Source organism: Tamandua tetradactyla, chromosome 3 (genome assembly GCF_023851605.1).
Source record: "Tamandua tetradactyla isolate mTamTet1 chromosome 3, mTamTet1.pri, whole genome shotgun sequence".
In the NCBI taxonomy this organism is placed as follows: domain Eukaryota; kingdom Metazoa; phylum Chordata; class Mammalia; order Pilosa; family Myrmecophagidae; genus Tamandua; species Tamandua tetradactyla.
Window position 1 is genome coordinate 11,597,105 of NC_135329.1, and position 13,322 is coordinate 11,610,426.

Sequence of the window (13,322 nt, forward strand, 5' to 3'; positions counted from 1 at the left end):
TAAAAAAATCCTAATCACATTTTAGATTTGGGGAAACCAAAACTGAATAGATGGATTTGCTTAAGGCCAAGAGTTAAGGACGTTGGATATTTCTGGTTCATAGTCAAGACCGAACCCAAAATAGTGCCCACTCCATCCTCCAAGCAATATCACTTCACTTTTGTTTCTTCCCCCATAACATTTGACACTATCTGAAATGTTTTATCATTATTTATTTACTTTTTTGTTTCCCTTTCAACAAGAATACAAGCTCTAGGAACTTATTAACTCTGTTTCCCAGAGGCACTCAATATTTTTTTAATAAAACATGCTAACTAACCACATTCTTTCAGACTCCACACACCTGTCTATAATTTCTTTCAGAGGACCGTCAGTGATGAGGCCTAAGGGAACACAGCTAGGGCCATGAATTAAGTTCACTCTGTTCTAAGACCCTGTGCTCTGCACTCTAGGGCAGGTGTTGTGGGATCCTGCCAAACACCCTTAGATTGGACAATTTTGCCCACTTCTCCACAGGATCACCTCACCTGTAGCATGTAACTGTGGTAGTCCTTGATGCGGTGCTGCCAGAACTTCTGGAGGGAGAGCACACTGCCAATGCCCACTTCATGGAAGACCTGTTCCATAACATCGGGGAATGGAGTCTGCCCCAGCCGGGCTTCCCGGTCTACAGCAAAGCGCAGCAACTTGGTGAACTTAAGGCAATATTCATGTGCCACATCAGTTAGGGTCTCCAGGACGCTCTCATTAGCACACTCAAAGCCTGCATGGGCCAGTATTGTGGCCACTGCCTGGTAGAGGAGCTGCCGACAGGACTGCCAGCTGAGCTCAGTCACAGGTTCTCCTTTCCCACTGAAAGTGAGATATGGTAGTATATTAGTGCTCTCGCAAAGGGGCGACCTGTCCTATTTCACTAGGAGTTTTACAATTCCAGTCATACTAGGGAAATTCTATCCAGGTTATTACAGCCCAGTTTCCCCCTGCTGCTGTCGCGGCATGTCTCAGCTACCGAAAAGTCATCTCTCTGAGCTCCTCAGAGGTAGAAGCTCTGAACAGGCCTGTATGGTAGAAAGCCTAAACAATACAAGAAAGCATCCAGTGAAAGGAAGTGGCCCTATCATGCCTTCTACCAACTGACCAGTTTTTATCACTTTTAGGGTCAGATTAATTTTATAGAGCTCAGGCAGTGTTCAATGATACTCTAATTAATTTGCCATCACAATGTTTCCTCACATGCTGGGCAATAAATGGACTTTCAGAAATTCAGTCCCAGTTGGGAGATTCTTCATATAACTAAAAGGGATGATTAAACTGGGAAAGCAGCTCAAATTTTTAAAAAAAACAATATAAAGCATATAGCACTTACAAAGCATTTTCAACCTATCCTGTGCTGTGAATGGGTAAGGTCCATATTATTCCTATTCGGCAGGTGAAGAGATGAGGTTCAGAACAGCTGACTTGTCAAAAGTTATTAAGGTATCAATGGTGGAGCTTCCTACTCCAGATCCCATGTTCATAACATACCATTTTGCCCCTAGTGTCTACTGAGAAATCCCAATCTTTCCAAGCAAAGATTTCAGAAAGTTATCTGATATCCTAAAAATAAATTTTAAAAAGCTTTTAACAATTTACATGCTTACTGAAAATTCCTATCTGTTCTCAGCTAAAGGAAGCAAATAAATAAAATTAAAATAGAGCACAAAAAATCACTTTCCTTGGTCACCATACACTGTAGGAGAAGCTAGCCACCCACTTTAATATCTGTTCAGCAGCAACTACTGTAATTCACATAACTGTTGGAAAATAAGACATTCAATTGCCAAGTAATTTCTCATTTACTATTTCCATCATCATTTCCCATGTCTGGTCTCACTAAGTCAAAAGCTTTAAGGCCTCAGAAATGCCAGCTAAACACAGTGAACTAAACTGGCATTGCTTTACTCATTAAATGGACCCATTTCAAAAGAAAATAATTCTTTAAACACTCCCATTGCTGATGTAAATACTGTTGTTACAAAGTTTCTCAAATAAGTATGAAACAAAACTAGGTATAAACTTTAGATACATTTACATAAACATTAAAATTAGAAATTAGACACAAAACAACAGAATTCTAATACACAGCATCAATTTAATAATAATAAATTGCCCTCTGTGGTAGTTAAGTTCAGGTGTCAACCTGGCCAGGTGATGGTGCCCAGTTGTTCTGTTGCTGTGTACTTAAATCATCAGCAAATGAAATTCATCTATGGCTGATTACATCTGCAGTCTGCTAAGAGGAGTACCCTCTGCAATGAGTGACATTTAATTTAATTAGCTGAAGGCTTAAAAAAAGGAGTCAGAGGAGAGGACCTCAGACCCATACATTTGGAGACGCAGAAAGGAATCACCCCAGGAAAGGCCGTTTGAACGCAGAAGCTAGGAGGGAAGATTCAGCAGATATTGCTGTGTGCCTTTCCATGTGACAGAGAAAGTCAAAGGAAAGTCGGTATTCTTTCCCCCAAAGAACTGTAAATTTGTAACTAAATAAATACCCTTTATAAAGTCCAGTCCATTACTGGTGTACTGCATTCCAGCAGCATTGGCAAACTAAAACACCCTCAAAATGTAAATTTTGAAGTAATGAATATCCTGATTGTGAATTTTTTGAGTTGGATTTCTCTATGTTAGTATGTGCCATATTCTCCCCCTTTGCTATATTCCAACAATTACAAAATCTCTGATTATACAATGCACCTTGACATCATTTGGCCTTTAGCTTTCCCAAATGCAATCCTTACATATTAAATCTATTTCTACTTTCTTATTAGTTTGAGATGGTTAAAATACTATTATCACCACTGGGCAGATAAATAAGTGACAAACAGTATCTCTTATGTAATATTCTCTCATAAAATATTTAACCTGAATCTAATCTTTTTTATATGCTTTTTTAAAAAAATTTTTTATTGTAAACAACAAACATACAAATATTTTTTTCTTGGAACATTTGCATCTATTCAGAAAAAGAAATAAAAAGACAACAGAAAAAAATTCATACATATCATGCACCTTACCCCTCCCTTTCATTGATCACTAGCATTTCAACCTAAATTTATTTTAATATTTGTTCCCCTATTATTTACTTTTATTCCATATGTTTTACTCGTCTGTTGATAAGGTAGATAAAAGGAGCATCAGACACAAGGTTTTCACAACTACACAGTCACATTGTGAAAGCTGTATCATTATACAATCACCTTCAAGAAACATGGCTACTGGAACACAGCTCCACATCTTCAGGCAGTTCACTGCAGCCTCTCCACTACATCTTTTTTTTTTATTTATTTATTTTTATTTATTTTTATTAATTAACGGAAAAAAAGAAATTAACCCAACATTTAGAAATCATACCATTCTACAGATGCAATCAGTAATTCTCAACATCATCACATAGATGCATGATCATCGTTTCTTAGTACATTTGCATTGGTTTAGAAGAACTAGCAACACAACAGAAAAAGATATAGAATGTTAATATAGAGAAAAGAAATAAAAGTAATAATAATAGTAAAAAAAAAAAAAACCCTATAGCTCAGATGCAGCTTCATTCAGTGTTTTAACATGATTACTTTACAATTAGGTATTATTGTGCTGTCCATTTTTGAGTTTTTGTATCTAGTCCTGTTGCACAGTCTGTATCCCTTCAGCTCCAATTACCCATTATCTTACCCTGTTTCTAACTCCTGCTAGACTCTGTTACCAATGACATATTCCAAGTTTATTCTCGAATGTCCGTTCACATCAGTGGGACCATACAGTATTTGTCCTTTAGTTTTTGGCTGGACTCACTCAGCATAATGTTCTCTAGGTCCATCCATGTTATTACATGCTTCATAAGTTTATCCTGTCTTAAAGCTGCATAATATTCCATTGTATGTATATACCACAGTTTGTTTAGCCATTCTTCTGTTGATGGACATTTTGGCTGTTTCCATCTCTATGCAATTGTAAATAACGCTGCTATAAACATTGGTGTGCAAATGCCCGTTTGTGTCTTTGCCCTTAAGTCCTTTGAGTAGATACCTAGCAATGGTATTGCTGGGTCGTATGGCAATTCTATATTCAGCTTTTTGAGGAACCGCCAAACTGCCTTCCACAGTGGTTGCACCATTTGACATTCCCACCAACAGTGGATAAGTGTGCCTCTTTCTCCGCATCCTCTCCAGCACTTGTCATTTTCTGTTTTGTTGATAATGGCCATTCTGGTGGGTGTGAGATGATATCTCATTGTGGTTTTGATTTGCATTTCTCTAATGGCCAGGGACATTGAGCATCTCTTCATGTGCCTTTTGGCCATTTGTATTTCCTCTTCTGGTAGGTGTCTGTTCAAGTCTTTTCCCCATTTTGTAATTGGGTTGGCTGTCTTTTTGTAGTTGAGTTGAACAATCTCTTTATAAATTCTGGATACTAGACCTTTATCTGATGTGTCATTTCCAAATATTATCTCCCATTGTGTAGGCTGTCTTTCTACTTTCTTGATGAAGTTCTTTGATGCACAAAAGTGTTTAATTTTGAGGAGCTCCCATTTATTTCTTTCCTTCTTCAGTGCTCTTGCTTTAGGTTTAAGGTCTAGAAAACTGCCTACAATTGTAAGTTTCATATCTCCCTACATTTTCCTCTAACTGTTTTATGGTCTTAGACCTAATGTTTAGATCTTTGATCCATTTTGAGTTAACTTTTGTATAAGGTGTGAGATATGGGTCTTCTTTCATTCTTTTGCATATGGATATCCAGTTCTCTAGGCACCATTTATTGAAGAGACTGTTCTGTCCCAGGTGAGTTGGCTTGACTGCCTTATCAAAGATCAAATGTCCATAGATGAGAGGGTCTATATCTGAGCACTCTATTCGATTCCATTGGTCGATATATCTATCTTTATGCCAATACCATGCTGTTTTGACCACTGTGGCTTCATAATATGCCTTAAAGTCCGGCAGCGTGAGACCTCCAGCTTCGTTTTTTCCTCAAGATGTTTTTAGCAATTCGGGGCACCCTGCCCTTCCAGATAAATTTGCTTATTGGTTTTTCTAATTCTGAAAAATAAGTTGTTGGGATTTTGCTTGGTATTGCATTGAATCTGTAGATCAATTTAGGTAGGATTGACATCTTAACTATATTTAGTCTTCCAATCCATGAACATGGTATGCCCTTCCATCTATTTAGGTCTTCTGTGATTTCTTTTAGCAGTTTTTTTTTAGTTTTCTTTATATAGGTTTTTTGTCTCTTTAGTTAAATTTATTCCTAGGTATTTTATTCTTTTAGTTGCAATTGTAAATGGGATTCGTTTCTTGATTTCCCCCTCAGCTTGTTCATTACTAGTGTATAGAAATGCTACAGATTTTTGAATGTTGATCTTGTAACCTGCTACTTTGCTGTGCTCATTTATTAGCTCTAGTAGTTTTGTTGTGGATTTTTCCGGGTTTTCGACGTATAGTATCATATTGTCTGCAAACAGTGATAGTTTTACTTCTTCCTTTCCAATTTTGATGCCTTGTATTTCTTTTTCTTGTCTAATTGCTATGGCTAGAACCTCCAACACAATGTTGAATAATAGTGGTAACAGTGGACATCTTTGTCTTGTTCCTGATCTTAGGGGGAACGTTTTCAATTTTTCCCCATTGAGGATGATATTAGCTGTGGGTTTTTCGTATATTTCCTCTATCATTTTAAGGAAGTTCCCTTGTATTCCTATCTTTTGAAGTGTTTTCAACAGGAAAGGATGTTGAATCTTGTCAAATGCCTTCTCTGCATCAATTGAGATGATCATGTGATTTTTCTGCTTTGATTTGTTGATACGGTGTATTACATTAATTGATTTTCTTATGTTGAACCATCCTTGCATACGTGGGATGAATCCTATTTGGTCATGATGTATAATTCTTTTAATGTGTGTGGCGTATTTCTCAGGGACTGGAGCCTAGCCAAACTTAAAATTTTTTAATGTTTCTCTCCCTCTCTATGTTCACTCCCGGCCCCCATATCGGTAACCTAGTTCACTGTTCCCCCTTCCCCCTCTTGTTGTAGACCGCCCATTTCCGTAGCTCATCTCAAAGCCTGCAACCCTTCCTGTTATGCTCAACTCGTTCCATACCCCTAATTTCTACCCTCTGCCTGGCAACTGCCTACTACCTTGTATGATTGGCTGCCTCAGTGTGACGTGTAGACCCTTAGCTCCACCCCTCCTCCGAGTATATTTAAGCCTGTTGCTCGCCCAGCCCCGCGTCGTCGATAGAGCCCCGGGGTCTTCATACCCCAGACGTCTCACTCTTCGGGTTCCCGGGTGACCCATCCCGGAGTGTAACAATAAAGACTTAAAACCCGCATATGGCCTGAGTGACGACCTCTTCGCGACCGCCGGCAGGGGAAAGACGCCGGCTTCGGCTTACCCAGGTTAATTTCCGCGAGCTCGCTCCCCAACCCCACCCGGTGTGCCAGCCGGCCTGACCGACTGGAGCTCTCCGACGGCAAGTGGCGCCCGAACAGGGACCCTTCCTCGCCCGCTGCACACCGGAGACACTAGGACCTCTCTTCTGAACCAAGGTAAGCCCCCTAGACTCTCCTGCTTAAATAAATGCAGTCCTAGTCTCTACAAGCAGTGAGTAGTCCCCTCCAAATTTCAACATGGGTCAGTCTCTCTCTAAGAGTCAGGTCCCTCAAGTGCGTGCCCTGGCCGCCTTGTTGGACACACATAGATGTAAGGTTTCTGCCCGGCAGCTTCAGGTTTATTGGGACCTCTTGCTGCCCTTCAACCCCTGGCTACTAACGAGTCCACTTTGGATCCCAGCTACCTACGATCAGCTCATTGCCCGGGTCATAGACAAAATGGAACACGAGGGCAGGCGTTTCCCCCCCGGACTTCTCCCCACCCTCTTTGCTATCCGCTCCTACCTTCAAGGCTCCTTGCCCCCCACAGACGGCCGACCCAAGCAGGTAAATGCGGCTGCTGCGGAGGCCTCGTCATCAGGCTCCGAGTCCGATTCGGATGCCGAGTCCTTACTTGAGCAGTTAAGTGAGCGACTCGAACAACACCCACCCTTACGGGAATATGGCGGAAAGGTTAACGGCGGGAACCCAAACTCCACCCTTCCGCCTTCTTCCTCGCCGCCCGGGCCGGAACGGAGTCGCAACCTTTGCCCCGCCCTCCCTAAGGACAGGGAGGCGAAACTCCCTGACTCCTCTCCCTTGCCTTCTGCCCCTCCCCTGGCTTCCGGCCCCGCTCCCTTCAGCACCACCAACCCCTTCTTCCCGGAAGCGCGGCAGGTGCCATCCTTTTTACCCGGGCCACTCTGCCACAATCCCACGGGCGGCAGCCCTCTCCCAAGTCCGGAGCAGCCTTGGCCCTCGACCCGGCCACTGCCTCCGACGCAGGCAACACTCTTCCCCATCAATCTCACTCCTTCCCTGCAGCGCCCATTTCCTTGGGTTCCTCATAGCGAGGAAAATATAAAGCGATTACGCAAAGCGGTCAAGGAGGATGGGCTTACAGGTCCCTATGCCACCCACCTCCTGGAGGGGCTAGCCCAAGAACTTAACACCCCTCATGATTGGACCTCCTTGGCCCGAGCCATCCTCACCCCTGGACAACTTGTGGACTGGAAAGCTCATTTCAATTTAGAGGCGGAAAAGGCTGCGCAGGAAGCCGCTGCGCAACGAGGCCCTCCAGGGCTCGGCCTCCCCCTCGAATGTTTTCTGGGGACGGGTCCCTACTTCGACCCATCCGTCTATTCGCAAGCCCCATATGCCTTTTTCCTTAAGTTAAGAGAAGTGGGCCTCAAGGCTTTTCGCAACTGCTCCGCGGCTAAGCCCGAGCAGCTCTCTGCCTTAGTCCAAAAGCCAGATGAGGACTTTGCCTCCTTTGTCTCGAGAGTGCAAGAGGCATGTCAAAAGAGGGTTGCTGGTGCACTGGAACAAAACCTTCTTGCTAAAGAGTTCATCTTTGAAGGCGCTCGCCAGCCATTCAAACAAGCTTTAATGGGAATCAGAGAAAAGAAAATTTCGGACTGGGTGTTAGCATGCTCAAATGTCAATCCCAACACCGAGGGGCTAGCTACAGCCCTGTCCACTGCCCTCTCTAGTTCCCTCGCCTCGGTCCTCGCTCTCAGCCAAGACTGCTTTCGCTGTGGGGAAACTGGGCATTTCGCCAGAGAGTGCCCACAGCGGCGGGAAAACCCCCAGCCCCCCCTAAAGGGGGGCCCCAAACCCAATACTGGGCAGCTCCGTAAACCTCTCACCCCTTGCCCGAAATGCGGTCAGGGCTATCACTGGGCGCGTTTCTGCCGCAACTCTGACCAGCTGTCACAGCCTTTAAACTCCAGGGGGGGCAGGTCTCAGCCCCGTCCTCAAGAGACCAGGGGAGCCAGCAAAAGCACCCCCAGACCATAACGTGGACGATCCCCATAACCCCGAATAAGCCCACCCGTAAACTCAAGATCGGAGCCGATTGGCTTCTTGGTACGGTGGACTCGGGAGCAGAAATTTCATGTTTTCCAGCCAAATGGAAAAACTTATGCCCAACTACCGCAGGGCCCGCGGTGCTTGGCGCCACAGGCTCTGCCCCCTCGGAGCAAGCCGCCATCCCCCTTACATGGGATGATGAAGAGGGCCTCCGAGGTATCTTCAGACCACTGTTCTTACATACCATTGACCAAATCTTGTGGGGGCGAGACATCCTAACAGCCTCCGGGGCGTATATTTCCACACAGCCCCCCCAATAGGTTGCGCCACCGCTCGCATTACACCTCCAGCACCCACTCCTCTCCAATGGGACACAGAGGAGCCTATCTGGGTGGAGCAGTGGCCTCTTCCGTCCCATAAACTCGCAATATTACAACAGCTAGTGCAAGAGCAGCTAGAGGCGGGGCATATTGAGCCCTCGTGCAGTCCTTATAACTCCCCGGTATTTGTCATCGCCAAGAAGGGAGGCACCAAACATAGACTCCTTCATGACCTTAGGGAAATTAATAAACATATCCGGCCCATGGGGTCCCCTCAACCCGGCATGCCCCACCCAGCAACCCTGTCTAAGGGCTTACAAATTGCTACCATAGACATAAAAGATTGTTTCTTCTCCATCTCGTTACATGAGAAGGACAAAGAAAAATTTGCCTTTACAGTACCTGTTACCAACCACATGGGGGCAGCACAACGTTACCAGTGGAAAGTGTTGCCCCAGGGGATGTGTAACAGCCCAGCCATCTGTCAAAATTTTGTCAATATCGCGGTACAACCGCTTCGCTCCCAAGCCACCATTCTCCATTATATGGACGATGTGCTTGTGGCGGCAGAAACTAAAAACCAGCTACAATCAGTCCTCTCGCAGTTAATAAATAACCTCAGTTGCCTAGGCCTTACAGTTCAACCAGATAAGATCCAAATTACTCCGCCCTTTACCTTTCTGGGCTCCACTATACATCAGCAGGTAGCTCCAGTAAAATTCGCTTTCAAGATCCCTGACTACCTAACCTTACACCAGTTGCAACAACTATGTGGGCAAATTAATTGGGTCCGGAGTTCTCTGCCCATGACCACAGGTCAGCTCCAACCATTGTTTGACCTCTTAAAAACAAGTGACACACCAATAGAATCTCTAACCAGACCCATAAAACTCACCGAATCAGCTAAAGGTGCCTTGTTAACCTTCAATTTAAAGCTATGCCATTCTCAATTAGAAAGGTACAATCCCTCCCAGCCTCTCCTTGGAGTCGTCATCCACACTGGTGAGGTGCCCATGGGAGCCTTGTGGCAGTCTGGGCCCATACAGTGGCTTCATCCGGCTAAAAGTAAATTTAAAAAGATTTGTCCAATAACGCAGCTCTTCATTGCTCTAGCCCAGAAGTTAATTAAGACGGCTATCCATCTCACGGGCCGCCCTGTAAGCACAATTATTTGGCCAATTGAAGAGCCACAGCTAACCTGGCTCCTCCAAAACAGCCTTGAAATGCAGATCCTAGTAGCGGGATTTTCAGGAGAATTCTCCTCCAGGTACCCCCGCCACAAAATTCTTCAAGCAATTACCTCTCTCCCTCTGGTGCCGGACGGGGAGTCCCACCCCTTCCCGTCCTCGGCCCCTATACCAGGGGCTACCACCCTCTTCACTGACGAATCTAAAGATAAATTTGGCGTTGTGGCATACGTGCCGGGTCAAACACAGCCGGTCACTATAATTCAACCCAATCAGCATTCTGTTCAGGTGGGAGAGCTCAAAGCAGTCATTCTAGCTCTGCAACAGTTCCCACATGAGCCTGTAAACATCTTCACGGACAGCCTATATACCTACCAGGTATGCAAAGTTCTAGCTCACGCCATGTTCTTCCCTCACACAGAAAAACCAATAGATCAGTACCTGTACCTTCTTCAGAACATCTTAGAAGATAGACAGTACCAGTGGTTCATCTCACACATACGTAGTCATTCAGGTCTCCCAGGCCCCATTGCTGAGGGCAATCGGCTAGCTGACGAGGCCGTCTCGGCCCAGGTCCTTGCAACAACACAGGACCCCGTCAACGCCGCCAAACAATTGCACAGCCAGTTCCACCTTTCGGCAGGGGCCATTCGGCATCTTTGTGGCATACCCATCGAAACCGCCAAACACTTAGTCAGAAGCTGCGCCGCCTGCGCTCCATTTGCGCCCTTGGGTCCTCTTCAGCCACAGGGAGTAAATCCCCGAGGACTCAAGCCCAACGCGAGGTGGCAAATGGATGTCACTCATGTTCCTTCATTTGGAAAGTTCAAATACCTGCACGTAATAATAGATACCTATTCAGGTATGTGCTACGCAGCCCCTATGCCAGGGGAGACTGCCAAGCACTGCATACAAGCCCTAAGACAAGGGATCCTCTTCATGGGGGTCCCCTGGGATCTGAAAACAGACAATGGCCCTGCATACCGCAGTGCGGCCTTCAAGGCCTTTCTAGACATGTACAACATAACGCACCACTTTGGCATCCTCTACAACCCTCAAGGGCAAGCCATGGTGGAAGCACTTAATAAAAGGATTAAAATTCAAATAGAAAAACAAGGAAGTAATATGCCTAAAGCATCTCCCAAAGACATCATCACTCAGGTCCTCATAGTACTAAACTTATTAACCTTTGACAAGGACGGCTTATCCCCTTTGCACAAACATTGGGGTCCCACCAGCCGACCTTCAGTAGTCCCCTCTGTCTACTGGCGAGATCCAGTCACAAACACCTGGTCAGGCCCAGCCCCGCTCCTAGCGCAGGGACGCGGTTTTGCTTGTGTCTTTCCAGAAAGTGAACCTCAGCCGTTGTGGATCCCTTCCCGTTGTGTCCGACCTGCGACAGCCACCACTGGAAAACGAAGATCCAAAACCCCACCGCACCGCCTTAGGAAAACCTGTTGAAAGCGAGGTGTGGGCCGCAGTCCAATACCCACCGGGACTGCTATTCATCACCCCCGACTCCCCCACATTCCTGCAAATATTTGTCAATAATTGTCTACTGGATCTCCCGTGTAATCCCAATGTTCTCCCCACTAGTGCGCCTCTCAACCTCTCGTTATTCCCTAACTTCTCTCCCCCTCCCGAAGCCTTAGCAATTAACCTTACCTTCTTGCAGAATCAGTCAATGCAAACCATCCCCCAAGTCCCCTCGTCGAACAGTAAACTACTAAACCTCACATTCGCTAATCTTTTAGGACTGGCAAAAAATGGACTCCCGTGCTCTCCTCGATAGCCTACTGAAACTATACCCATAGCCTCCAAACTCAAATCTTAACTATACAAAATCTATCGGTAACTAAACTCTCCACCTCTATCCTAACAGACCTTCTGAACAAATTCTCGTCCTTCTTCCAACCTTCCAACCTTATCTTCTACGGTGTCCTCCTACTAATTTTGATTTTTATTCTTTTCACGTTCAAGTGTCTCTGTTCAAGAATCTCTCGTCACAGGCGAGATACGAAACTTTTAGCCCTTGCTGCTCTAGAGCCCCAGAACCCCTTCTCAGATGCCGAAAATCATCGCCAGGCTCAGGTATGGCTCGCTAGTGTTGTTCACCCCCAGGACTGATCACCCTGAGGTTGGTGTCGCTCTCAAGACTGGCCATCTTGTGCAGTCGGCACTGCGCTGCTGCGGCTCTAACCTTGCCTGCCTATGCCTGCACCACTCCCTGCCTCTCTCCATTCCCCTACGGGGGCTGCACGTCACCAGAGAGTGTGCATCTGGGGCCGCCGAAAGGCTACCAGATGGGTACCGCTGGGTGCGGCACAAAGTAGCCGCAGAAGAGGGCCACTCTAACAGGCCTCCTCTGGCTCTTCTGGGGCACATGAGATTTGCATAAGGGTCGGCTCAGCACACACCCTTCCCCTGAAATTCTGAGCCTCAAGTGCAAGGGGAATCTCATCCCTACCCCTCCCAGCAAAGGTTCATGCCCACCACTTGTCACACAAGTGTGCTCTTTTAAAAGAAAAAGGAGAGGAATTGTGGCGTATTTCTCAGGGACTGGAGCCTAGCCAAACTTAAAATTTTTTAATGTTTCTCTCCCTCTCTATGTTCACTCCCGGCCCCCATATCGGTAACCTAGTTCACTGTTCCCCCTTCCCCCTCTTGTTGTAGACCGCCCATTTCCGTAGCTCATCTCAAAGCCTGCAACCCTTCCTGTTATGCTCAACTCGTTCCATACCCCTAATTTCTACCCTCTGCCTGGCAACTGCCTACTACCTTGCATGATTGGCTGCCTCAGTGTGACATGTAGACCCGTAGCTCCACCCCTCCTCCGAGTATATTTAAGCCTGTTGCTCGCCCAGCCCCGCGTCGTCGATAGAGCCCCGGGGTCTTCATACCCCAGACGTCTCACTCTTCGGGTTCCCGGGTGACCCATCCCGGAGTGTAACAATAAAGACTTAAAACCCGCATCTGGCCTGAGTGACGACTTCTTCGCGACCACCGGCAGGGGAAAGACGCCGGCTTCGGCTTACCCAGGTTAATTTCCGCGAGCTCGCTCCCCAACCCCACCCGGTGTGCCAGCCGGCCTGACCGACTGGAGCTCTCCGACGGCAAATGTGTTGTTGGATACGATTTGCTAGAATTTTATTGAGGATTTTTGCATCTATATTCATTAGAGAGATTGGTCTGTAGTTTTCTTTTTTTGTAATATCTTTGCCTGGTTTTTGGTATGAGGGTGATGTTGGCTTCGTAGAATGAATTAGGTAGTTTTCCCTCCACTTCGATTTTTTTGAAGAGTTTGAGGAGAGTTGGTACTAATTCTTTCTGGAATGTTTGATAGAATTCACATGTGAAGCCATCTGGTCCTGGACTTTTC

General features: G+C 45.8%; 1 protein-coding gene across 1 annotated transcript in view; it reads right to left on the reverse strand.

Annotated features, from left to right (window-relative positions):
* The window catches only part of SUPT7L (SPT7 like, STAGA complex subunit gamma), a 53,899-nt gene that overhangs the window by 9,372 nt on the left and 31,205 nt on the right, over window positions 1-13,322 (reverse strand). The window contains exon 3 of the mRNA XM_077152469.1: window positions 528-852. Coding sequence (XP_077008584.1) covers window positions 528-852 — 325 coding nt within the window. The remainder of the gene's footprint in view (window positions 1-527; window positions 853-13,322) is intronic.